Source organism: Euleptes europaea, chromosome 8 (genome assembly GCF_029931775.1).
Source record: "Euleptes europaea isolate rEulEur1 chromosome 8, rEulEur1.hap1, whole genome shotgun sequence".
Taxonomy (NCBI): Eukaryota; Metazoa; Chordata; class Lepidosauria; order Squamata; family Sphaerodactylidae; genus Euleptes; species Euleptes europaea.
The window spans coordinates 57,675,204-57,688,705 of record NC_079319.1 but is presented as its reverse complement, the minus strand read 5'-3'; the positions used below and the strand labels follow the sequence as shown (position 1 = coordinate 57,688,705).

The 13,502-nt window shown below is 41.5% G+C and overlaps 1 protein-coding gene across 1 annotated transcript in view; it reads left to right on the top strand.

The window, feature by feature from the left end:
- PIEZO2 (piezo type mechanosensitive ion channel component 2) overlaps positions 1–13,502 on the top strand; it is a 309,479-nt gene that overhangs the window by 218,405 nt on the left and 77,572 nt on the right. Inside the window, exons 17-19 of the mRNA XM_056854258.1 lie at positions 1,002–1,175; positions 9,390–9,604; positions 11,821–11,981. Of these exons, the coding sequence (XP_056710236.1) occupies positions 1,002–1,175; positions 9,390–9,604; positions 11,821–11,981 (550 nt within the window). The remainder of the gene's footprint in view (positions 1–1,001; positions 1,176–9,389; positions 9,605–11,820; positions 11,982–13,502) is intronic.

Here is a 13,502-nt window from a genome sequence, read left to right as displayed (position 1 = left end):
GCAATGCACTAGGACTAGGATTACAAAAATGAGAAACAATGCCCAAAATGATATGTCAAACAATGCATAAAATAGCATTAAAAAAGTAGAAAGTAACGAAATAGGAGCAGGATAATACATACAATAAACAGATAATACCTTACACAGCAGCATGGACTACAGTCCTGTTCCCTTTATAAAAGTGCCTTCTTGAACCATTCCATTTTACTATAGCCCTGCTTGGAACTATTTAGAGCCCCATGGCAGAGTGGTAAGCTGCAGTCAAAAGCTCTGCTTATGACCTGAGTTTGATCCCGACAGAAGTCGGTTTCAGGTAGCAAACTCAAGGTTGACTCAGCCTTCCATCCTTCCAAGGTCGGTAAATTGAGTACCCAGCTTGTAGATGACTGGGGAAGGCAGTGGCAAACCACCCCATAAACATAGTCTGCCTAGTAAACGTCAGGATGTGACGTCTTCCCATGGGTTAGTAATGACCCGGTGCCTGCACAGGGGACTACCTTTACTTTATTTGGAACTTATGCTGATTCTCCATAGCTATTCCACTGAAGTGAATGGAGGTTGCTCAACAGCAGTAGTTTCTGGATTCTTGCTTACCCAGTTACATGATAATATGCGCCTAAGCAAATTGGAGGAATGCTGGAACTTCTTCATTTCTAGCTTTAATTCCCCCCTCCCCTCCAAAAATAAGTATAGAAAACAAATCCTGAGAACATAACTACAATGTGTGTTATAAGGAGCAGAAACAAAACATCTCAAGACCCATTCTAAAAGCTCTTTAAGCTCCTTGTAGTTGTAATGGAGGTTGATTAGTCTTCTGCTGTTCTGTAGATCTTTATCAGATTAGTGGTGTCCTCAAAACTGCATTTTTTATCCTTTAAAAGTAAAGCTCTACCACTTGCTTTAATACTAGTCAAAAATCTGCCTTCTGAGAAATAAAAAACATTGCCAGGTACATTTTGCTTAAGTAATTTAGCTCTCTTTTGTTCTGTTTTGTATTTCAGGCTAAGGGATCTCGGACTAAGAAAGTTTTCTGTCACAGAGCTTTTCACCCGTATCTTTATTCCAACCTCCTTTTTGTTGGTGTGTATATTACACCTGCATTACTTCCATGACCCTTTCCTTGAACTTACAGACTTAAAAGCTGTAACCAGCAAGCAGGACAGCACCATCTACAGGTAAACAAAAGGCAGAAAATGTTTTTACTTTCAGGGTCTCAAGTTCTTGGCCCTGAGGTATGTGAGTTTTTCACTTCTCTTACCTGCCTGTAATTGTAAAGGTACTGCTATTGCTGAAAACTAAAATGGGCCCATAGTCACATCATCATTGGGTAAAAGAAATCTTGTGCTCCATTGCTAAAATATTTTTTTCTCCCAGCTTTTGTTTTTTTTTTAAATTTGGCTGTTTTGCTTAGGTAATGCTTAGACAATAAGAGTTGGAGAAAATAAGTCAATAAGAGTTGGTGAAAATAATGCCTCCATTGAACACGAATATCCTATATTTTACACGAAAACTTTTTAAAAGGAAAGTGCAGGTTTCAGAAAAAAAATTGTAATGTGTAAGCTCAACATTTCTGAGTTTCAGATCTTATAGTACAAAAAAATAGTACTATACACTGCCACAGATTGTTTAATAACTCTTGACGGTGTTCCATTCCTTCTCAGTAGAGTTGCAGAATATCCTGGCCTGACATAAAGCACTAGTGGTGGTAGTTACATAGCCTATGAGATGTCTGGTTTTCCTGTTTCCAGGCGTGCTTGAATATGTCAGGGTTTGGCTGCTTGCTTTCGGATAAGAAGAAATGAGGCAAGTGGAACTGCAACATGGCAGATGCATATGGGAATTGTAGCTGAATTCAAACCTTCTTCCAAACAAATAATTAAAATGTGGGTAGCTCAAAGGGAAATGAGGTGCAGATTGCATGTTTTACTTTGGATGCCTTAGCTTTTTCACCATGGGTATATGGGCAAGTCAATTTTTGTTCAGTTAAGGAAGGGGTAGTTGGTTTGATTGGGATTTGCTTCCACGGCTTTAATTTCAAGTCATAGATTTAACTGGTTTGTAGATTAGAAGAATGTTTTGGTGTGAATATTAGAACAGATTTTTATTATGGCATTGCCATTCTAAGAATAGTTGATAAAATTGTCCACAGCTCACAATTGTGCATTATTTAAAATACAAAAATACAAATCCATCAAGTTAGATTTTACTTATCCCCCTAATTTAAAATTAGACCCATCTTTGAGGAAACCTTTGAAAGGCGAACTTTAAAAGCTGTTGCACAGAACCTAGCTGTGGCTAAGATAACCTGTTCTTTTTCCCCCCTCCAGAAGTGTCTGCAGTATTACTGATTCTATGGGCTCTCTAGGGCCCTTCAGCGAAGGGAGAATGTACTTGGTGTGCGCCTCTTCATACCAAGGACATCTTAATAGCACATGAGCCACTGTTTCCATTTCGCCAATTTCACACGGAGAATGTCTGTCACTTATTGGGGTCCTTTTAAAGCGCCCCTCTACCATTGCTGAGGGGAGAGCTTGAAAGCGGGTCAGTGTGAAGGCTCTCCTAAGACTTGGATGGTCTAACTGGTACAAATAAAGTGTTGGAGCCACTTTATACTTATTGTTTGATGAAATCCTATAATCTGGACATTTTCCCAGATCATCCTGTCATTCAATATCCCAAATTCTTTGTGTTATGAACCTTTTGGCTTGGCCATGGACCATTTTCTGCACAGCCTGTGCGTCAATGCCTAGGCTATCCATTTTCCTATAAACCGCCTGAAGCCAGGAAGATCTAAAATTGTCCTGCAATATCAGGGGGGCCAGGCCCGGTGGATTAGTGGTCATCTTAAGCCACGTAATAAGGGAGGCCAAGCTCACTCTGGCCTCCACCCTCACCATGCCCGTCTCTAGCCTAATGTTAGCATTAGAGACGAATTTGGGGACTTGCAATTTTGAGATGAATTTGGGGACTTGCAATGCGGCTCTTTAAGAATTTTGATTGCACCCGTTCTAGGGGCAAAAATTGACTGTGGGAGGCTCCCAGCCATGACCCATGTAGAAGCTGTGCCAGAGATTTTGCTCTAAATAGTTTAAGAGCAGCAGGGACAGAGTAACCACCTTTTGTCCTTAGAAACTTTATTATCGTATGGGCAGACCTCTGACCTTCAGTTGCCACTCCATTCAGATGAGCGGCCCTTGAACCCGTGGCTGGTGTAAATATTAAAGGTTCACTGCTATTGAAACGTGATAACATTTTCCAGTGCAATATGATCTCGATTCTTCAATGTATCACTTTTGAACAAAAATCCGTTAAATCATATAGGACCATGGCATAAACCATGTGACTGTTATTGAGTGGTTAGGTGTTTTTTTAAACATACAATGATACATATTAATTTATATAATATATATGTTGATAAAGTTTGTTTCAAGCCCCTTCGCCAAATGCAGTTTATTTGACTTTTTAAACTCTGTTGCAGTGTGTGTGTGTGTGTGTGTGTGTGTGTAAGTGCCGCCAAGTCACTTCCGACTCATGGAAACCCCTATGAATCAATGACCTCCAGAATGTCCTTGCTCAGGTCTTGCAAACTGAGGGCCGTGGCTTCCTTTATAGAGTCAATCCATCTCATGTTGGGTCTTCCTCTTTTCTTGCTGCCTTCAGTTTTCCTAGCATTGTCTTTTCAAGTGAATCTTGTCTTCTCATAATGTAACCAAAGTACGATAGCCTCAGTTTAGTCATTTTAGCTTCTAAGGACAGTTCAGGTTTGATTTCATCTAGAACCCACTGAATTGTCTTTTGGTTGTCCACGGTATCCATAAAACTCTCCTCAACACCACATTTCAAATTAGTCAACTTTCTTCCTGTCAGCTTTCTTCATTGTCCAACTTTCACACCCAATATATAGAAAGAAGTGCAATAGCCTTACAAGTATGTTTGTGTTAAATTCAGAGTGTATATTTTTATGTTCAGCAAAGATAAGGTTTTATGACTTTCTCTGACATCATGCTGCAAAACTGGCAGTGTTTAAAGTACATCGGAACAGAAATTTTACTTAGTTTATTGTTGTTTTGTGGATTTTTTGATCAACAACAACATATTATGAACAGCCACAAAAACCCAACTTCAATGGCATTTCTGAAGAATTCTCTTGTCATCAGAATGTCCTGTATTGCTACCATTAAACTTGTTTTCATGTTCGCTCTGAAGTTCTTTAACTTTTAGATAAAGAAATACAACATTGCCTTAGGTTTCCCAGTGCTGCTATAAGAGAGTTAATTGAATCAACATAATTTGAGACTTATTAACTTATTAATCGAGACTAACAAGAAATGGTGTGCAAGCCTGCAGATAACATCTTGATATAAATAGGGAGCTTGCCTGAATTTTTAAAACCTATAGAATATTGTGACTGTTCATTTAGGAGTCCAAGGATGATATTCTTAAATCATGCTTACCATGTTTTAGTTGTAAGACCTTCTATTAGACGTTTCATAATTATTGGAGTTTACTATGTTGTACAGGGATATAAAATGTAGTCAATAATCCTTACTTTTTCATAAAAGGATTATTAGCTACATTTTGTATCCCTGATATATCAGCCCTATTATTAGGAGCACAGTTATGTGATCCGAAAAACACTATTAAGATCACGGTTTACATTGCCCTCTAGAACTGGTGTTTACTGTCAACGTGTATGCTTCTACCATGGTTTTCACTTTGTGCTACTGAGCCACAGGCACAGTCATCTATGCTTCCTTTCTGAGTAGGTTTTTACCCAGCCAAGCACTGCACCTGAGAAGTATTTTGATTCTGAGAGTTCTCCAAAGAAGTGGAGGGTTCCTTTACCTGTGCTAGTCACTGAACTTGTGGTGAACTGTTGCCTCCATTCTGACACCAGGAGTTCTCCCCACACCAACTTCAATGCAGACACATCCAGCCAGTTCTTGAAAAGTTTTGAGAAACTCTTACACAAATCATGTCACATTGGAGCAGAGTGGAGTATTAAGCCTCAGCTTCTCAGATTGGGAGAAAGAAGACACCACATCCTTCTTTGTGCCTCCTACAGTCTGGTCATCATACATAGTTTTAAATTCTGTGTTCAGTTACAATTCTAAGAGGAGCTTTTCAGTATAAGATGAAAGGACATTTTCAGAGTTTGGACAACTGTCCGATACATATTTTACTAGTTTAACTAGCAAGTGCCATTAATTTTAATTTAAAGCATAACACTTATTCTTGCATTTACCTTGTCTTTTACTTATGATTATTGGAAACCCTTTAGTCTACATCGCTAACAGTGTACGCAGAACAGAATAAGTGCCCTGTTGAAGCAAAACAATCTATGCCTGGTTCTTTAATGGATTTCAGGTGATCAAAGAAGCTCACAGGGGCAAGGTATCTTGGCAAAACAAGTGTACTTTAATTAAAGAAAAGGAACAGCCCACAATATACACAAAGATAGCTGCCCTTACAGCCCTCTTATTTGCTGGGGGCTTCCTACAACAATGGTCACTCCACTGCACCTGGTTCCACAGCACCTCCTGGTCTCTGGTGAAGCCCCAACCACTACTGCTTCCTCTTCCTCTTTTATACGTTTCAGCCTGTTAGGTGTAGACTCCCAGGACTAGTAATATCTGGCAGTCAAGCTGAGTCAGGTCGGATTGGGGTTAAGGCTTGTAGCTAGAACTCCATGGCTAAATTACTACAAGGAAGTAATCCTGCAGCCACTTATGGGTATGGAACCAGTTGCCAATATGCTCGAAGCCAGAGTGAGGTCACCTGACCACACCATTCCCAAATCCTTCTTGGAGGTTCTTTCACATTGGCACTACAATCACCATTCTGTTTCTCAGTGATGGACCAAACTCTAGAAGGGCCATGGCAGGGGCACAGAGGCCAAAGTGTCTCTCTGCTGCTTTTCCCCCAGCCCCTGCAATTGTGGTGTATTATCATGAAAAAACAAAAACATGAAGCTGCCTTAAACTGAATCAGACCCTTGGTCCATCAAAGTCAGTATTGTCTACTCAGACTGGCAGTGGCTCTCCAGGGTCTCAGGTGGAGGTCTTTCACATCACCTACTTGCCTGGTCCCTTGAACTGGAAATGCCAGGGATTGAACCCAGGACCTTCTGTGTGCCAAGCAGATGCTCTACCACTGAGCCACAGCCCCCTTCCCTCAACATGGAGGTCCCATTCAGCCATTTAGACAAAGAAGGTTTTTATATACCGACTTTCTCTACCTTTTTAAAGGAGAATCATATCGGCTTACAATCTTCTTCCCTTCCTCTCCCCACAACAGACACCTTGTGAGGTAGTTGGGGTTGAGAGAGTTCAGAGAGAACTGTGACTAGCCAGGTTCACCCAGCTGGCTTCATGTGTAGGAGTGGGGAAACCAACCCGGTTCACCAGATTAGAGTCTGCCGCTCATGTGGAGGAGTGGGGAATCAAACCTGGTTCTCCAGATTAGAATCCATTGCTCTTAACCACTACACCACGCTGGAGAGAGTAATCATTGAAGGATCTACTCTACACAAATCTTTATAATCCTTTAAAAACCCATATATGCTAATGACTATCAATAACTATGTCCTTTGCCAGTTAATTTCACAGGTGAATATATAAGTGAAGAAGTGCACCTCTATGCTTCCGAGTGCTTTTTGCTGCATGATTTGTAATACTATTTCACTAATATTACTATTTCATTGTGATGTGAAAATGGGTGCCTTTTGTGGTAAGATATCTTTATAATAGTCATTCCTATTTAACGCTTTACTCTTACCTCTTTCTCTTTCTCTACCCAATTTTCATGCTGCCATCACATGTATTCTTGTGCTTTCCTCTCTCTCTCATCAAAGCCATGCCAAAGTCAATGGTCGTGTTTATCTAATAATAAATAGGTGGGTATTTTAATATTACCTTTTCTTTTCTACCCTCCCCCAAATGTACCTTTTTCTTGTTCGTTTCATTTTCACTGTAAAATAAAAAGTAGTGTTCTAAGCCCATAGAAGACAATGCTGTCCAAATACGTATATCCTTCAAATGTATAAAAGAGCTTATTGGTTAACAACACCACAGTATTTGAAGTTTGTAAGTTTACACCTCTGAAAAGCTACACAGTACACCAGTTTAGTTTAAATTACATCCAATTCATTAAATGCCTAGCCACTTTTTGCTTACATTTGGATATAAAAAATCCAGTTAACTGAGGAAACTACAGTTATGAATCCTACATGTTAGATATAACTTGTTCATATACACACACATGCTTACCTCAGTCAGTTGGCATAATTTGAACAGGCAAAATTCTAAGTATATCTTGTGACAAGAGATACCTCGAAAATCTTATTGACAATTTATTTTGTCCGGTGTGCCATATTCTGAGAAATAAGTCATACATTCTACTTATTTTCAAATTTCACATGGGGCGAAAATTCATGGGACGTTTTGCCTTGGACTTGCTGCTCTCTAAATGCACATTTTAATCCAGCCAAATTCTTAAAACTCAAAAATAAACCTCCATGCAGAGTTTTGAGAATTCAGATTGGGAAAATGTGCATCTAGAGAGTGGCAAATCCAAGGCAAAATCTCCCATGCATTTTCGCCCCATGCCTTCTATCAAGTCACTTATGCAGAATTCTCATAAAAGTGCAGGGTTAGTGGACCTCTTGATAAACCAAGATCTTACTGTTTTCCCATTATAGCAAATTACTTTCCTGATTTTATGAGGATTAATAATTGGAGCATTATTTGGGAGGATATACATTGTTTCCCTGATTAGAGGGAAATCTCTCACAATGGTTTTCTCCAATACTTACCGTACTTTTCGCTCCATAGCACGCACCTGACCATAACACGCCCCCCCCCCAGCTGGCTGTCGGGGCGGGGAAAGCCGGCTGGGCACGCTGGAACGACGCGAGCCGGCTTTCCCCGTCTGTCTCCCAGCTGGGAGGCGGGCAGGACACACAGAGCCGGCTTGCGTCGTTCCAGCGTGCCCAGCTGGCTCTGTGCATCCCGGGGCGCACAGAGCCAGCTGGGAGTGCTGGAACGGGGCGCACAGAGCCGGCTCGCGTTGTTCCAGCGCGCCCAGCCGGCTCTTTGCGCACATTCGCTCCATAACACGCACAGACATTTCCCCTCACTTTTGAGGAGGAAAAAAGTGCGTGTTATGGAGCGAAAAATACGGTAGCTGATTTTTACAATGGTTCTGTACTTCCTCCACATGTTGGAGCAGATCTCTGAAGACTTTTAATGAAATGACACCTCTTTCCATATGTTATTGATACATCTGACACCTCTCCAGTCCTAGTAGTGATTATTTAGTATCAAGAGTAATGAAGATTGCCAAGAATATTGGCAATTTAGACACTACCACAGTTCATTATGAACTGATTTTTGAGGCCTAGTGTGAAAACCTACCTGGTGCTTTGTTCAGAAAGAATGCTCAACCATGGTTTGGAGCTATAGCAGTGAGTCTAGAAGAAGCCTCAGGCTCATTCATACACTGTTTCCTTGTGACATGCTTCAAGCTAAGTTATTTCCTGGTTTGCTGTAAACTGTAATTCGTTGTTGCAACCAAACTGGTAAAATGTAGTTTGTGATTCTTCCAGATTCATTCTCAAGGCACCAAACAGTGGCACTGAGGAGAACTTACCATTTTCTACTGAATTCAAAGTTTCTTGTGCTTTTTTATTAAATTGGAATTTTAAAAAATATACACCTGTGAATCTAACACACTGGCTTTGGCTCTCTACAAAGATGAAAATATATTCAGACTATGAATTGTGTTAACTCTTTAAAATAATCCACTTGTATTATAAAATAATGATTAAAAGTTCTTCTGGAACCATACTGTATACTTTCCATCTTAATAGAAGCACCCTGTTAATGCTAGGATGGCATGTTCCTGGCATCAGATGGCTGCCACTAATGGATTAAGAGAATGCTAGTGAGTTATGTAGCATGATGTCTTATCTCTGATCTTCTTTTATAACTCCTCTGTTTTCATTTCCCTTTTTCTTTCTGTTTCAATTACTTTGAGCAGCATCAAGAAAAAATTACCAATCCGCCAAAATGAGTAAGTCCCCATGTGAAGTCATGAAATGCTTGCTGTTCCAACATGTCATTTCATGCTTCTACATCTTAAACTCTGACCATTTTTTCCTCTGTGGGGGAAATGTCAAGTTTAGGTGGCAGTATCACTTATTATATCAAATAACTAGCATCCAAATGAAAAATAATTGCTAGTATGGCGTGATCCAGTATAGTGTTTTCATTCTATAAATGGTATTAGATCCATTTGTCCATGCACTCCTTGTTTGTTTGATATGAGAAAATTGTTTATGGATTTGTAATTGCTTAGCATATTGACATGCCTGTTTTATCTGTTAATAGGTTGGTACACCAAGAGAGCTTACCTGACTTAACAATGATGAATTTAAATGCCAGCATTGAAAAGGAAGAGGATAAAATGTTGCCAGAACAGGAAGAAGAAGGAATGGAAAAAGAGAGAGAGAAGGACGACGATAATGGTGGGAATGAAAAAGAGGAGGAGGAAGAAGAAGAAGAACATGATGATGATGATGAATCAGAGACAGAAGAAACATCAGGTAACCGTGGAAAAATTCTTTAAAATTTTCTGTTTTGTTTACTATTAATTGCAGGCTTCTTCTCTGGGATAAATGCAAATCGTTGCATAGTCCTGCGATTTTTATCTGGATACATTAGCAGTATTGTGTGACGAGAAGACAGTCAGTTATGAGTTAGTCAGAACCTCAATGGATATAGAGGGGATTTTACTTTTGTAACTTTCTCAATGGAAATTCGCGAGGGTAATATATTCCCTTATATGGCCACCTTACTTACAGGCTACCCAGGAGATGAAATTTGGGAGAGAAAAAACAGAGATGAGGCATTGTTGCACCTAACAATCAAAATATGGAATATGACAATTACTACATACTACAGGTCAACATTCCAGTACAGAACTGGCCACATTCCTGGGCTAGTATAGTGGGGTGTACACGTTCCACTTGGATTGGGATGGGTGCTTCCAGTAATAACAAGAAACAGACTTTTTTTTTCAGAATGTAAGCTTAATTTATGTGTGCACATGTGTGAGTGTGAATGAGTCAGCTCCCAATATTCCACCTTACTTTGGAGGAGGAGTGCACAACTCAGGGCTTGTCCCACGCCCGGGCCAGCCCCAGACGTGGTGGCGGCCTTACCGGGCGGGAAGACCGGGGCGAAGGGGCGGGGCCGACTGCTCCGCGGCCTGCGAAGGCCCCGGGGAAATCGCCGTCCCAGCCGGGAGGGCTGGGGCCGAGCAGCGCGGCCCGGTGGGGTCGGGGTCCGCAGGGCGCTGCCTCTGGGGGCCGCGCTGGCGGCCCCGACTCTGCCGCGGTCTCACCCGACTCGGAGGGAGCTGAGCGGGGAGGCAGCAGAGGGCCGGGTGGACGCGAGCGGGGGCGGCGGAGCAGGAGCCGCCAATCAGCTGGGTTGGGGCCGCTGCCCACCTGAGAGGAAGGGCGGGCTGACAGAGCCAGCAGGGGCCGATTGGTGAAGCCCCTGCCCGGCAGGAAGGGAGGAGGGGGAAGGGGCGGGTCCGGAGGGGGCCTGGCCTATATGACGAGGAGGGAGGTGGAGGCCGGGGAGGAAGCGGCGACGGTCTACTGTGGAGCAGGTGGCTCGGTGGAGCAGAGACCGCCCGAGGGGCTGAAGAGGATCGAAAGGCCTTCTCTCAGAAAGCCCATGCTGAGGCCAAGGAAGCCCCCTCCGGGTCGAGTTGGCCAGGCCGCGGGGCAAATAGGCGGGGGCCTCAGGAACAGATCCTCACAGGGCTAGAGGCACTTCTGTATATTTAACCAAGTGAAGAAAGTCATACCACGGCATTAACTGTGGAAAGGTATTTTTGCTAGTCTTAACTCAGTGTGCTTTTTAAACCCATTCTCTGTCTGCACTATTCCTAGGCCCATCCCTACAGTTTGTAGCCCAGGTTATAAAGATACAGTCAAAAACCTCTCATGCGAGTTTGGTCAATGAATAATTCACTGGCTTTACCCTGGATCACTCTTTATTATAGGGATAATAAGTTATTGTTAATTCTGCTTCTTTTAGCTATAAAGATTATCCATGCATTCCTGAGATGCTAGCGTGCAGGGACTGTGGGGAAGAGACTCAGCTGCACCTCCTCCTAAGCTGTTTCCTGCACGCCGCCAGGATGAAAAAAGCCTTTAAAAAGGCTTTTTTTGTTTTCAAAGGGGCTAAAAGCCCCATTGAAAACAGTGAGGCTGCTCCTGCTAAAAAACAGGCATAGCAACATCGTCCTGGCCGCCAGCGTCCGGGGCCGAAAGGGCAAAGGGAGCTGCCTAATGGCAGCTCTGCTCCCCAGCCCGCCCCGGGAACACCCCCCCACGCCGGCGTGGCAATTCTCTGCCATGGCCTACGCCATGGAGAGACTGCACCAGCGGAGGCGCAAAGCGCAGCTCCACAGCACTCAGGCGCCAACAGAACTGCCCTCGCCGCCAGCATAAGTGCGTCTTGTTTCATGATTAGATGCACTTATGGCGGCGGCGAGGTCATGCCATCTCCTAAGAGGACCTGCCCTCCCTCAGGAATGCACAGTATGTTTTAATGCTTATTATATATTTTAATCTTCTAACAGATAATTTATGGATTTTACTTGTTACTGTGATTGTCTTGTTTGAATGTTTGGTTGTTTTGCTATGGCTTTGAGCTAATTCTTCTTCCCCTTTCTACATGAAGATAAGTGTATCCATAAAAGCAGCAGAAATACTTCACCATCTATGTTGGCTTGTCTTTGCAGATTTAAAGAATAAATGGCATTTGGTGATTGACCGCCTCACTGTACTTTTTTTGAAATTCCTGGAATACTTTCATAAACTGCAAGTCTTTGTGTGGTGGCTTTTGGAGCTACACATTATCAAAATTGTTTCATCATACATTATCTGGGTCACAATAAAAGAGGCAAGTAAATAATGGATATCCCAAACTGTTGCTTAATTCTTGATTTTGCATTAAAATATCTAAAGCTTAGGGAAGGCAGCATGGTACAGCCCGATCTCGTCAGATCTTGGGAGCTAAGCAGGGTCAGTTCTTGGAAGTGAGGCCACTAAGGAAGACTCTGCAGAGGAAAACAACGGCAAATAACCTCTGCTTCTCACTTGCCTTGAACGCCCCTTGGCTGAGGTTGCCGTACGTTCGCTGTGGCTTGACAGCATTTTACACACACTCACATCTAAAGCTTAAGCCAAACTACTTTAATTAATACATCTGAGGGATTCTGTGGTCAGTCTGAGTCTGCAGTGTTCTCTGTATTCCTTTAAAGAAAGATGTCAGTGCTAACATATAAAAATGAAATCATGGACCCTCTGAAAAAAATTATACTTGGATTTTGAATTTGAAAATGGGACATTTGAATTTCCAAAATAACTTTTTGATGTAAAGTACAAGGCTTATCTGTACGATGAGTACATGCAGCCAAAAACCTGACAATTCATTTAGAGTTCAAAATATGAATTTTGCATTTCAGAATTTGAAATGTAGGTTCTCAGATTTTGACTTTTTTTGCATATTTATTAAAATGCAAAGTTAGCTTCAGCTGCGACATATTCTAATACCATCTATATCCTAAAATAATCTTAATTTTTTAAAAAAACAACAGCTTTACTTTGCACTTTTAATACACAGTTCACTAGGTGGCTACCCAAGTCATCTTACTGATTTAGTGCAGGATTGCAGAAAACTGCCTGTTCTTCCTTCTTAGCTAAAACTCTGTTGTGTGTTCTGATCATGCCCCTTTTAAATTATTACAATCCACTTTTCTCTTCCTTATCCTTTTTACACTTCCATACTTTCACCTTTTTTCACCACTAAAACCATTTATACCTCTTATTCTTGTGCATTTTTGTAAAAATTACCTTAAAAAAACCCTCTTAAACATCACCTTATTTCTTATTTCTCTTATTTCCCATTATATTGATTCCTTTGATCTTTTATCCACCTCTCCCACCTTCAGTGCTTTTGCTCCCTTAGACAGGCCATCCGTCTACCTTTGATTACCCCTTTTGCCTGTAGGACCCTTTACGTACTTTCTGAAAATATATTTCTCATGAGGCCTGATTTAACTAATTAGTTCTCATTCCTTCTTGAAAATAAGCCTCAGTATTTTCTGTTTTTCATAGTTGCCCTTGTTCTCCACTTTCCACCTCTCCTTTGTTGTCTTTCCCTTTGTTGATGTTGGGATTGTAAATTCCTTACAGAAGAGGGTTTTTTTTTTTTAAGTTTATGTCAGTCTGTGAAGTGTCATATGCATTTATGGTATAATAATTATTATACTATCCTGATATCTAATAGTCACAGGTTGGCTCCTTGCAGATAAAAAAAAATCTGCACAATGAAGCCAGTGATAATTACAGTTTAGAGTTCTGCAAATCCAGGGTAACACCCAAGCTTGCAGAAAAATTTGACGTGTTAATGGCACTGTTT